General features: G+C 56.6%; 1 protein-coding gene across 1 annotated transcript; it reads left to right on the top strand.

Annotated features, from left to right (window-relative positions):
* The first annotated feature begins 1761 nt into the window (after window positions 1-1761).
* On the top strand, window positions 1762-12523 carry FSD1 (fibronectin type III and SPRY domain containing 1). Its single transcript, XM_021705310.1, has 13 exons — window positions 1762-1776; window positions 2778-2873; window positions 3092-3223; window positions 4007-4108; window positions 5006-5028; window positions 5225-5346; window positions 5783-5992; window positions 9286-9384; window positions 10160-10319; window positions 10673-10752; window positions 11872-12123; window positions 12227-12315; window positions 12413-12523. The coding sequence occupies exons 1-13, from the start codon at window positions 1762-1764 to the stop codon at window positions 12521-12523; spliced, it is 1491 nt and encodes a 496-aa protein (XP_021560985.1).
* Window positions 12524-12544: the final 21 nt, after the last annotated feature.

The raw sequence follows: 12544 nt of genomic DNA, 5'->3' as shown, positions 1-12544 counted from the left end.
AATAATGTGTCCCAGTGAGTGCAAATCTTTCTGGGAGATGCTATTTTTTTTTAAAGATTTTATTTATTTATTTGACAGAGAGAGACACAGCGAGAGAGGGAACACAAGCAGGGGGAGTGGGAGAGGGAGAAGCAGGCTCCCGCCGAGCATGAAGCCTGATGCGGGGCTCCATCCCAGGACCCTGGGATCATGACCTGAGCCGAAGGCAGTTGCTTAATGACTGAGCCACCCAGGTGCCCTGGGAGATGCTATTTAAACACACCTGAGGGTGCCTGGGTGGCTCAGTCGGTTCAGTGGCTGCCTTCCGCTCAGGTCGTGATCCCGGGGTGCTGGGATCGAGCTTCCATATCGGGCTCCTCGCTCAGCAGGGAGCCTGCTTCTCCCTCTCCCTCTGCTTGCTGCTCCCCCTGCTTGTGCGTTCTCTGTCAAACAAATAAAGAAATAAAATCTTTAAAAAATAAATAAACACACCTGAGCTGACCGGGGCACGTTGGAAGGTTAGGTGATGCAGGTGTGGGAACAGGGGGCAGGCAGCAGAGGCCTGAGCTTGGATTGAAGATCGGAATCCTAGCTTCAGTTATTTGGCCCCCAAAATGTCTTCCTTTGAGGTTCAGAGTAGATTTGTGCTGACGGCTTCAGGTCCCACGACAGGTATGGGGGGGTTCCCCTGTCCCCACAGCCTGCACAGAAGTTTGGGGGCCCGGTGGAGCGAGTTCGTAGGCCCTGGGATTTCTCCCAGCCCTGCATTTGTCACCCTGGGGGGGGGGGGGGGGGGGGGAGAATTCAGGCCTCAATGTGTCACCCTAACCACATGATGACCTCTTTTCTCACCCAAAAAGAAGAGGGCCTGTGTGCTCAAAAGCGCCGTTACTATCAACCACAGGATGACCCCTGACTGGGGCGACACTCCACCCACAGGGCCCCAGCGGACACACACAGCTTCCCAGCCTCCCCTACCCAGGCCACCTCCTCCCTCCGACTTTCTTCTCAAACTCTACCCTTCCCCCACAGTCCGCCCAGAGGCAATGCTGGAGATCCTGGATAGATCTGGCCCCAGGCTGACAGGGAAGACCGAGCTGGACACAGACATTCAGAGACCTGTGGCTTCCGGTCAGGCAGACAGGCTTCTGGAGGAGGGGATGTGAGAGCCTAGGGCTTTATGGGGTGTACAGTTCAGTTGCGCCTTGGGGAGAGAAAGGGCATTGGAAGCTGAACATCAGCTCGGGCAAAATGTAAATGCTAGGAGTAAATGCAAGGACTGTGAGCGGTTAGGGGCCAGATCTCATTGCAGGAGAGTATGGAATTCCAGTTTGAGGAACAGCCACGAAATGGCATGGGTGCAAGAGTGGGGAGGCTTAGGCACCAAGAGGACTAGGGATGGGCTCGAGGTCACACAGCAGGGCCAGGGGTCGAACCCAGGCAACCTGCTTCCCAGCTCCGGGCTCTCCGCAGCTCAGTCATCACTACCAATGCCGCCTGGCGGGCCCCAGGCTCTGGGGGGTCCCTGTTCTCAGGGGCCCCAGGCTCTGGGGTCCCTGTTGTCAGGGACCCCAGCGCGGGACTACGTTTCCCAGCTTGCCGCGGGGAGCGCGCGTGCGCACTGCGGACAGTGATGGAGCGCTGACTGGGGGCGCGGCGGCGGCGGCGGCGGCGGGGAGGGCTCAGCGGGCCATTGGCTCGTGGTCGCGGCAAAGGCAGCTTGAGGACTAGAAGAGCGAGCGGGGCCCGCGGGCCGGGCCGGGGACGACCTGGGCTGAAGCCATGGAGGACCAGAGGGTAGGACCGGGGCGGGGCGGGGCAGGGCGGGGCCCCGGGCGGGGGTGGACAAGGGGGAGGGGACCAGGTGATGCCGCAGCGCCCCCCCCCCCCCCGCAGCTGCTTTGCGGCCGAGGCCCCACCCCCGCCCCAACCCCGCCCGGATCAAGCCCCCTAATTCGGGACGCAGCACCCCCAGCCGTCGCCCCGACCTCTCCTCATCTTGGCCGGGGTCCAGGCGCATCCCCTCCATGCCGCTCACGCGCACCCAGAATCCGGGCCCCAGCCTTGACCCATCCCCCACGCCTTCCATCCGGACTGCGGACCAGGTGTCGGGTCTCTGCCCCGCCCCGGAGGACGCCCCTCTAGCTCAGCCCAGGTGGTCCCACGATCCTGCTCCCCCAGGAAAGGGACACGTCCGAGGCCTGGGTCAGGGTTCCAGGCCCCAGCAGGATCCTCCCACGCGGCTTCCTTCTCTCCAGGCGTCCCCTCACTCAGACCTCGGTCCCCCACTCCCCAGTTACCTGGGCTCTCAGGCACCCTGTTCTCCAGGTTCCTCTTTTCTTTTTTCTAATCCCTGTTCCCAAGGTATCCCCTTCCCCAGGATAGCCCATTTTCTACAGGCATGATTTTGCTCTGGGGTTTTCTTTCCCCAAGGTAGCCCCTCACCCCATGCCCCGCCCTCAGTAGATAGGTACAAGGTTGAAGGCTTTGTGCTGAGGCGGACCTGGCTCAAGCCCAGGGTCTGCCCCTTCCCCAGAGGTTCTTTGTGAGCCTCAGTTTGCTCCGCTGTAAAATGGGCATGCTTGCAGTGTCCATCTGCTAAGTGAGGGAAGATAGGGCCAGAGCTTTGCCCAGGCCTGCCTCGTGGCGGGTGCCTGAGCTCACTGGCGCTGTGGCTCCCACATCTCCTGGATCCCGGGAAGGCAGAGTGGGGAGCCCCAGGTGGGGGAGCCAGGCCTGCCCGAGGGGCTTACGGGGCTTACGGGCCCTGCATGTGTGCGTGCTTCCGGTGGCGGCAGGAGGCGCTGCGGAAGATCATTACCACCCTGGCTGTGAAGAATGAAGAGATTCAAAGCTTCATCTACTCCCTCAAGCAGATGCTGCTGAACGTGGAGGTGAGGAAGGCGCCTCTGCAGGAGGGATGGAAGGAGGTGGGGAAGTCTTGGACAGGTGGGTGGAAGGGATGGAGGGAGGGTGCAGGCATAGGAGTTAGCCTGTTACTGCTGATGCCTGTCGGCCGTGGCCTGGCTACAGTGTCCAGGCCTCAGTTTCCCTATCTGAGCATAGGCTTTGGCCCACCCTGGCCTGTCTGACCCCACAACATCTCTCCAAGGCAAACTCCACCAAGGTGCAGGGGGACCTGGAGGCCGAGTTCCAGTCCCTCTTTTCCCTCCTGGAGGAGCTGAAGGAGGGCATGCTCATGAAGATAAAGCAGGACCGGGCCAGCCGCACCTACGAGCTGCAGGTGTGTGTTGGGTGGGGCGGAGGGGGGGAGCTCTCCCAGACCCCCACCCAGACCCGATTCCCCCATGGCACCCCTCAGACTCAGCAGAGCCCATCTGGCCTGTGTCTTCCTCCAAATCTGCTCCTCGTCCCGCACCGCTTCTTGGAAAGGCCCCTAAGTGTCTCCAGTGTCCAGAACCAGACACCCCAGTGGCATTGGCCTCAGCTCCTCTTTTTCCTGGTCTCTTCTCTGCCCCCTCACTGGCTGTGATCCATCAATCCCCCACCCCCACCTGCTCCCCTTGATCTCTGTTCCTACCACCTCCCTCTCCCCTTCTCTGTCACCACAGCCCCACCCCCGCATCTGACTCCTCCTCCCCTCCAGTCCTCACCTCCAATTTCTCAGCCCTTCCCACTGGTCCCCCAGATCTGGCAACACCCACTCTTGCCAAACACCCCCCCCCCAACCCCATGGCTCCTGTGGGGTCTCAGACTCTAAACGGAGGTACTGGAGCTGAATCAAAGCCTTCTGGACAACTTTCTAACATCCCAGGTTCCCAATCCCGGGAGAATTTGGGGCCCCGAGGCTCAGGTGTGGCCTGGACAGGCGAGTTTTTAAGAAAGAGATCCCCAGGTGATTTTGAAGTGCTGCCAGGAGTGAGGCCCCATTTCCCTCCACCCTCCCTCCCCCATCTGGAGTTGGAGAAAGGCATGGTGCCCTGAATTCCAAAGGCAGTGGGGAGCCCCAGAGGGTTTGATGCAGTGGGGTGAGGTGTCTCTTCCCTCGGTGCCATGCCACTCCCAGAACCAGCTGGCCGCCTGCACTCGGGCCCTGGAGAGCTCGGAGGAGCTTCTGGAGACAGCCAACCAGACCCTGCAGGCCACAGACAGCAACGACTTCCCTCAGGTGGGCACCTCAGAAGCCATACTGGTAGGGCTAGGCCATAAAATACAGGACACCCGGTTAAATTCGTGTTTCAGATCAACCCCAAGTGATTTTTTTAGTATAAGTGTGGCCCGTACAACATTTAGTATAAGTATGTCCCAAAGATCCCACGGAACATACTTATGCTAAAAAATTATTTGTGGTTGGTCTGAAATCTAAATTTAACAAGGAATACTTTGTTTAGTGTAAGCAGATCCCATGCAAATGTTTAGTATTAAAGTATTTCCAGATGTTGCATGGAACATATTTATACTAAAATGTTTGTTGTGTATCTGAAATTCAAATTTAACAAATTTTTAAAAAGATTTTATTCATTTATTTATTTTGAGAGAGAGAGAGCAGGGGGAGCAGCAGAGGGAGAGGGACAAGCAGACTCCGTGCTGAGCATGGAGCCCGACATGGGGCTCGATCCCACAGTCCCGAGATCATGACCTGAGCTGAAACCAAGAGTCGGACGCTCAACCAACTGAGCCACGCAGGTGCCCCTAACAATGAATAATTTTTTAGTATAATATGTCCCATGCAATATTTAGTATATGTACTAAATATAGAATGGGACATATTTATACCAAAAAATCATTTTGTTTATCTGAAATGCAGATCTAACTGGGCATCCTGTATTCTTATTTGCCAAGTTGACTAGCTGGATATAATGGGCACCAGGCACTGGGGATGGGGGTGGGGGTAGGAGCCTGTCTTTGCCCCCATCCCTTTGGGGCACAGCCAAGCGTTTCTGCCGCAGTGGTGGAGGACTTTGGCCAGTGGCTGCCCCTCTGGGCCTCAGTCTTCCTGTCTGTATAGTAGCTTTCTGATTCAGTCAAGAAAACTCTTTGACTTTTATTCTGTCGCTTTTTCTAGGCTGCCAAGCAAGTCAAAGATGGGTAAGATGCTGGGATCTGGTTCCCACCCCAGTGCCCCGCCCCTGGTGTGAAGGTGGGGACGCCCAGGTGAGGGTCTCTGGGCCCAGAGCACTGGACCAGAACAAGGGGGAGTGGGTCTTCCACACACTTCCGAGAACCGGGCCTGGGCCCCCTTGAGACGCCTGCCAGCAGGCTGCCTCCACCTTCTTCCCTGCAGTGTGACAATGGCCCCTGCCTTCCGGCTGTCATTGAAGGCCAAGGTGAGCGACAACATGAGTCACCTCATGGTGGACTTCGCGCAGGAGCGGAGGATGCTACAGGCACTCAAGTTCCTACCTGGTGAGAAGAGAACTTTCTCGGGGCCTGGATTTCAGGCCAGTGGTACCCTGAGAAAGGCCGCAGTGAGCCTCGCTTTGGAACCCCAGAGGTGTTGGCCCTGGGGGTGGAGCCCCGAGGCTCCCATTCCCGTGTGGGTGGAGCCACGAGCAAGCCCACCCCCAGGGGCCGAGCCCTGAAAAGCCCCACCCACCAGGGGTGGAGTCTCATGAAGGCCACACTCCTATCAGAGAATTCTGAAAATAGTCTACCTCTAAATGGTGGAGTCCCAAGAAGGCCCAGCCCTTTGTTGGTTGAACCCTGAGAAAGCTCTTCCCCGCCGCCCCACCCTGGGGAAGCTCCACCCCTGGACCTCAGTGCCCGGAGGGGCCCCGGCCCCAAGAAGGCCTAAGGTGCCGGTGGTAGAGTTTCAGTAAGGTGGCCCCTCTGTCCTGGACAGTGCCCAGCGCCCCTGTGATTGACCTGGCCGAGTCCCTGGTAGCAGACAACTGTGTGACCTTGGTGTGGCGCATGCCGGACGAGGACAGCAAGATTGACCACTACGTGCTGGGGTACCGGCGGACCAACTTCGAGGGCCCGCCCCGTCTGAAGGAGGAGCAGCCCTGGATGGTCATCGAGGGCATCCGGCAGACGGAGTACACGCTGACTGGTAAGGGCAGCTCAGCCCTGCTGCCGAAACCCCTCCCCTTCCACCCTCCCAATCTGGTGCGGCTCGGCAATTCCAGGATCCCCTTTCAACTGGGGGGCCTGGCTGGGCTGATCAGGAGTAACAGAAAGTAATAATAATGAAAACGATATTGATGCTCGCCCCTGCATTGTTAATGGAGGGCTTACTAAATGTTTTACCCCCATGTAATGGACAGGCTTATCAGCATTTTACAGATGAGGGAACTGAGGCCCAGGGGGAGAAGGCATTCTCCATCCCCAGCTACCATCCATCATTTGTTCATTCCAGTGTATTGAGCGCCCATGGTATACCGGGAGGGGCCCTTGCATTAGTCAGCAAAATGGACGAAAACCCCTCCCCTCGTGGAGCTGGCGTCCTCCCAGTGTTTGGGGATTTCCTTGGCAGGTGTAAGAGAGCAGAATGCGTGGGGGGGATCCCCCAGCCGGTGGGGGAGGGTCTGAGGACGGGTAAAATCAGAGGGTCCCTAATGAGTTTCAGAAGCGGTCCTGAGCCAAGGGAAATCCTCAGCGGCGGGGAGAGTCTTGCTGACAAGATAACCATCACCACAGCTCTTGGGCTGTAATCAGCCTGTTCTTCATCTGTAATTAGCATACATGGTTAATAATGAGCATGCTAATTGCAGGAAAGAAAAGCTACTAGCCAGCAAGAGGTCTGTCCTTTGCATCGGAATCAAAATAAACATACCCCACACCCCACTTTTCCCCCAATATATATATATTTTTATTATGGCCAAATACATCTAACATAAAATTTACATCTTAACCATTTTTAAGGGTCAGTTCGGTAGTAGTAAGTACATTCATAACGTTGTAAAGCCATCATACTATCTTCATCACTCTCCATCTTGCAAAACTGAAACTGTGGCCCCCTGGAACACTGACTCTTCAGCCCCTGGCTCCCACCATCTACTTCCTGCCCCTGTGATTTTTGCTACTTTTAGTACCTAACGTGAGCAGAATCCGACAGGATTTGCTCTTTCGTGTCTGGCTTATTTCACCGAGTGCAGTGTCCCCAGGGGTCATCCATGTTGTAGTGCGGATCAGGATTTCCTTCCTTTTTCAGGCTGAATAGCGTTCCCGTGTGTGGACATACCCGGTTTTCACCACTAGTATCTGCTTACGTAACGATGGTTCAATGTCAAAACCGAGGAACCAACACGAGCATATTCTGCGGTGTTGATCCACATTTCCCTGGTGATTCAGTACGCCTTCATCCGTGTGTGTGTGTGTAATCTCTCCCCTGTGCAGTTTTCTCCCGTGTGCAAATTCACATAACCGCCACCACGGTCAAGGTGGAGGGCTGCTGTATCACAGGCTTCCTGATGCATCACCCCCTCGCCATACCCTCCTGCCTTCTACAAAATTTCTAGCGAGTGAATTCCGCAGGGCAGGAAGTCGAGTCCATGAAAAGGTGTGTGGTACTGAGGTTGCAGATGAGGACACTCATCTGGCTAACTAACCCATGTGGTTATTTGGAGCCCACCTGCCATCTCGATTGCTCGGACAGTCAGGAGCGTTTTGGTTTGGTGTTTGTAACTTACATGCCTCCACTCATCTCATCCTCACGTGAACCCTGCTTAGGATGGGGAATATGATTGCTGGTTTGCAGAATGGGAAACTGAGGCCCACAGTGAGTTCAGACCATCCATAATCAGATGGGTTCCAGGTTTCTAAAACTGAGCCTTCTGGTTGGTAATCTTTGCTTGGGGGCGGTAGATGGTGTCGCTGAACAAAGTGCTGAACTCTTGGAGAAGGGGTTCCGAGAAGGGTGAGCCAGTGTTGGGCCCTTGGAGGAGGTGGCAGCCAGCCTGAGGCCCGAAAGAGAAGGGGCGGGTAGAGAACAGCCTTCTAAGCAGAGGAACAACCTGATCGAGGGCTCAGAGGCCAGAGCGCTGAGCCTTTGTGTCTGGAACTAGTTAAGTTTGCCACCCACATCTGTGGGGAGAAGGGAGAGGAGGAATGGGGTCTTTACCTGGAGGGCAAGGGGAGCTATGGGAGGTTTTAGAGCAGGGGGTGCTGAGTGCTGTTTGGGATGATCAGAGAATGGGCATTGCATGGGGAACACTCAGGAGGCACCTGGACATGTGGTTTGGGCTAGAGGTTGGGCTGTGGGTGCTGTGGTGGATGGATGGTATGTGAGGGGCAAGAAGGGGTCAGGGAGCAAGCAGAGTGAGATGAGTAAGGGCCCCAGACTGAGTTGCCCCGACATTTAAGAGTGTCAAGGAGGGAGGAGCCTGCAAAGAGGACCTAGGGAGAACAAACAGAGGGGGCGTCCAGGAGACCACTGTACCTTGGCTGCCAAGGGAAGAGAATGTTCTAGGAGGGAAGGAGTGGTCAGCCAGGAGGTCCTGCAAGGTGGGGACTGACAAAGCCAGAGGAGGGAGAGGGAGTGAGGCAGCAGAGAGGGGTTAGGGATGTAGACAGCTTTCTAAAGAGGTTTAGCTTGAGGGGAAACACAACTAAAGACAACTAGATAGTTGCTTTTTATTTTTTAAGACTGGAAGAAACTAATAAAAAAGGACATAAGGGAGTGTGAGGCATATCCTAGAAGTGGGGGACATTTTTACCCTGGCACGGCTCGATCCAGGGCTTCCAGCAACTGACTCGCTCATTGTTGTTCCCTGCGTTTGTCGTATCTGGGGGCTGCATTCTGAAGGAGGCTTGCCAAATGCACTGATAAATTTTCCCAAGAGGAGGGGCGCCTGGGTGGCTCAGTCGTTAAGCATCTGCCTTCGGCTCAGGTCATGATCCCAGGATCCTGGGATCAAGCCCCACATCGGGCTTCCTGCTCTGCAGGAAGCCTGCTTCTCCCTCTCCCCCTCCCCCTGCTTGTGTTCCCTCTCTCGCTGTGTCTCTGTCAAATAAATAAATAAAATCTTTAAAAAAAAATTTTTTTTTCCCAGGAGGAGCTTCCTCCTAGTTGGCCAACCCAGAGAAGACAGTGACTCTGCTCCCTAGAATACCAGCCCAATGTCCCAGGGAAGATTCTTATTGGCCAGTTTGGGTCATGTGCTATTCCTGAACCTGCTGTTACTACTTCCTAAAGCATCCTGATTGGCTAATCTGGGTTGGAGGCGGAGCCAAGTTACACATAGTCCTTCTGGTGAATGAGGGTCAGGGTGGTTTCTCAGGGATAAGATGTCGTTTGCAAGGTGCTCCTTAGAACGAGGAATGGTGGGATTGCCCTGGGACACAGGGACCTATAACCAGTTGCTCAAAGTGTACACAATGTTGAGATCCCTCTGTTGCTCCTAGGCCTCAAGTTTGACATGAAATACATGAATTTTCGTGTGAAGGCCTGTAATAAGGCAGTCGCAGGCGAGTTCTCCGAGTCAGTGACCCTGGAGACACCAGGTGACTGCCCCCCCCCACCCTGCCTGTGACTTCATAACCCCTCACCCTGGGGCCCCAGGTACTGGTGTGTAATGGTAATCTTCTATATCAGGGTTCTGTGACCCTTTTTGCTCTGGTTGCCAGGAAGCTCAGAGCTTAGTCCACAGTAGATTCCTCAGCCCAAGTGTCTAATATAAACCTGCTATTGTTTTTTGCTTTTGCAGTTGATCCCATTTTACCTGGATGGTTTTTATACTCTTTCCCTCTCTCTCTCACAAACACACACACTTACTCTCTCTTCTAAAAAAAAACAGATAAGGGCTCTTAGAGTGAGGGATGGGGTATCAGTCGTGAAGACCGATCTTACTCTCCTACAGCAACAGCTTTGCATGCCCTTGTAGGAAGTCCTTCTGCAGTCTAGCTTAACTATGGTGCCATAGCCCAGCCCCTTTCCTGCCATTAATCCCCAGCACAAGGGGCTTTGAAAATGCCTCCCGACCTACGGGACCTTTAGGCAACAAGCCCTCGGCCTTCACTCCCCCAGCTGCACGCTCTGCCCCTTCCACGCTTCCCCGTCTGTCTGTCTTGGTGTCTTGCTGCCTGTCCTCTCTGTAGCTGTCTGCCCCTGAGTCCGTCCGTCAGTCTCTCTCTCTGTCTCTCTGTCTCAGTCGCCATTGTCTTTTTCTTTTCTCTGTCCCTGTCACGGTGTGTCTTGGTCACTGTCTGTCTCTCTGTCTCTCTCTGTGTCTCTCCGGGTTTCCCCATCTCTGTGACTCCCTCGTCTGCCCGGCCCCAGCGTTCATGTTCCGCCTGGATGCGTCCACATCTCACCAGAACTTGCGGGTGGATGACCTCTCCGTGGAGTGGGACGCCATGGGCGGGAAGGTGCAGGACATCAAGGCTCGAGAGAAAGACGGCAAGGGGCGGACCGCGTCTCCCGTCAACTCCCCAGCGAGGTAGCCTGTCCCCCCTGCCCTTCCCTGAGTGTCTGATGGAGGAGATCAAGCTGGACAGGGACACCCAGAGTCCTGCGTGGTCAAGGCTGGGGTGGAAGGAGGGACATGGAGCTGGAGGAGTGCAAAGAGGAAATGAAGGGAGAAGAGGTTTTTCACTGGGTTTTGACTGGGTGAATAGTTTTCCACATGAGGAAGGGCAGGGGCATGTTCTGATATGCGGGGCCCAGCACACAAAAAGAACCAAGTCCTGTGGTGGACTGATGAGAAGACCATGGTGGCTGGGTGGGCCAGGAAAACCCTCCTCTGGGGACAGTGAGGGCCGAACTGAGCCTTCCCCTCCCCGCCCCTCACAGAGGTGTGCCATCCCCCAAGAGGATGCCCTCGGGTCGTGGGGGTCGGGACCGCTTCACGGCTGAGTCCTACACGGTGTTGGGTAAGGAGGAGCGAAGACAGGAGGGCAGAGGGGACACTGGGCGGGGCCCTGATGGGGGGGGTGGGGGCGGAGAGAACTTCAGCTGGGGAAACTGAGGCAGCCACCAACCAAGCTTTCTGGGAACAGGTCTAATAATGTGTTGCTGTGGCGCTGGAGGAGTGGGAGGGTTGGGGGGGGTGGGCTTCCTGGGGGTGGGGGGCAGAGCTTACGGAAGCTCTGGCCTAGAGATCAGCCAAGGGCAGGGTGTCCTGCGGTTTGTGGAGTGCCTGGGATTTGCAAAGTAGCTGGAAAGAACGGTTGCCGGTCTTGGCTAGAGTTGGGGTTAGGGTAAGAAGCAGGGGAAGGGGTGGAGGGGGGCTGGTCTGCAGGGTGGCTGAGACCTCGCCTAGTTGTGGTCAGGAGAGTAGCTGAGGTCGGGGAGGAACAGGCCCGGAGAAGAGACCTACATGGGGGTGAGCCCTGTATCTGTGGAGGAGCTGAGATGGTAGATGGACAGGAGTTGGGGGGGGGGAGGGGCAGGAACACGTAGAGAAGCTGAAGCTCAGGAGTCGCTGGATCAGGGAGGAGGTGAGCTGGTAAGAATCTGAATCTGAACCTGGGAGAGTGTGCACTTGGGGATTAGCTGAGATCCGGGAAGAGCTGAGGCCCAGAAGTTGGCCTCCACCAGGAGCTGGGGTGTGGGTAGAATCTAGATTCACAAAGCGATAGGAAAGAGTCCCAGAGTGCCAGGGAGTGTCTGCGCTCCAGTAGGACTTGAGGCCTGTGGGAATATGTGGAGTCGGCCAGGAGCAAGGGTTTGGGGATTACGTAGTCTCTGGGAAGAACTGAGGACTGAGGAGTATCTGGAGGAAGTTTCTAAGGGCTGGAAGCATCTGGAAGGAGTAGCTTGGACCTGCAGAGAATCTGAAAGGATTAGTTGAGGCTTGGAGAGTATCTGGGCTTTCTGAGTATCTAGAGGAAGTGGATGCAGCCTGGGGACTACCTGGGAGGAATAGCTGAGAACTGAGGAGTATCTGGAGGGAATAGCTGGGGTCTGGGGAGTACCGGGGAGACCACCCCTTTGTGGAAGGGCATCTGGGGCCCGATTCCACCCGGCCCCCGCTGCCCCCCCCCCCGCAGGGGACACGCTGATCGACGGTGGGGAACATTACTGGGAGGTGCGCTACGAGCCGGACAGCAAGGCGTTCGGCGTGGGGGTGGCATACCGCAGCCTGGGCCGCTTCGAGCAGCTGGGCAAGACGGCCGCGTCCTGGTGCCTGCACGTCAACAACTGGCTGCAGGTCAGCTTCACCGCCAAGCACGCCAACAAGGCCAAGGTGCTGGAACCCCCCGTGCCCGACTGCCTGGGTGTGCACTGCGACTTCCACCAAGGTGACCCCGAGCCCCAGTCGGCCTCGCGAGCCCCCTCTCCCCGCCCACTCTCTGCTGCAGGCCCCTCTCATCGCCCCCCCCCCCCGCTCTGCCTCCACCCCAGGCCTCCTGTCCTTCTACAACGCCCGTACCAAACAGCTGGTGCACACGTTCAAGGCCAAGTTCACACAGCCCGTGCTGCCTGCTTTCACAGTGAGAACCCTTCCGCAGCGGGGAGGGGAGGGGTGGGGCCAGGGGCTGGCTCTGCTCCTGAGCCCGCCCGCTCCCCTCACTGGTCACCGGTCCCCAGGTGTGGTGCGGCAGCTTCCAGGTGACGACAGGCCTGCAGGTCCCCAGCTCTGTGCGCTGCCTGCAGAAGCGGGGCAGTGCCACCAGCAGTTCCAACACCAGCCTCACCTAGGCCACTGGACCGCCCGCCCGG

Source organism: Neomonachus schauinslandi, chromosome 1 (genome assembly GCF_002201575.2).
Source record: "Neomonachus schauinslandi chromosome 1, ASM220157v2, whole genome shotgun sequence".
NCBI classification, from domain to species: domain Eukaryota; kingdom Metazoa; phylum Chordata; class Mammalia; order Carnivora; family Phocidae; genus Neomonachus; species Neomonachus schauinslandi.
This window is presented reverse-complemented; position numbering and strand designations above follow the sequence as displayed.

Coding starts and splice junctions, on each gene's coding strand:
- FSD1 (XM_021705310.1), top strand. Junction 3,224..4,006: donor GCCGCACCTACGAGCTGCAG/GTGTGTGTTGGG, acceptor TGCCACTCCCAG/AACCAGCTGGCCGCCTGCAC. Junction 5,347..5,782: donor GGCACTCAAGTTCCTACCTG/GTGAGAAGAGAA, acceptor TGTCCTGGACAG/TGCCCAGCGCCCCTGTGATT.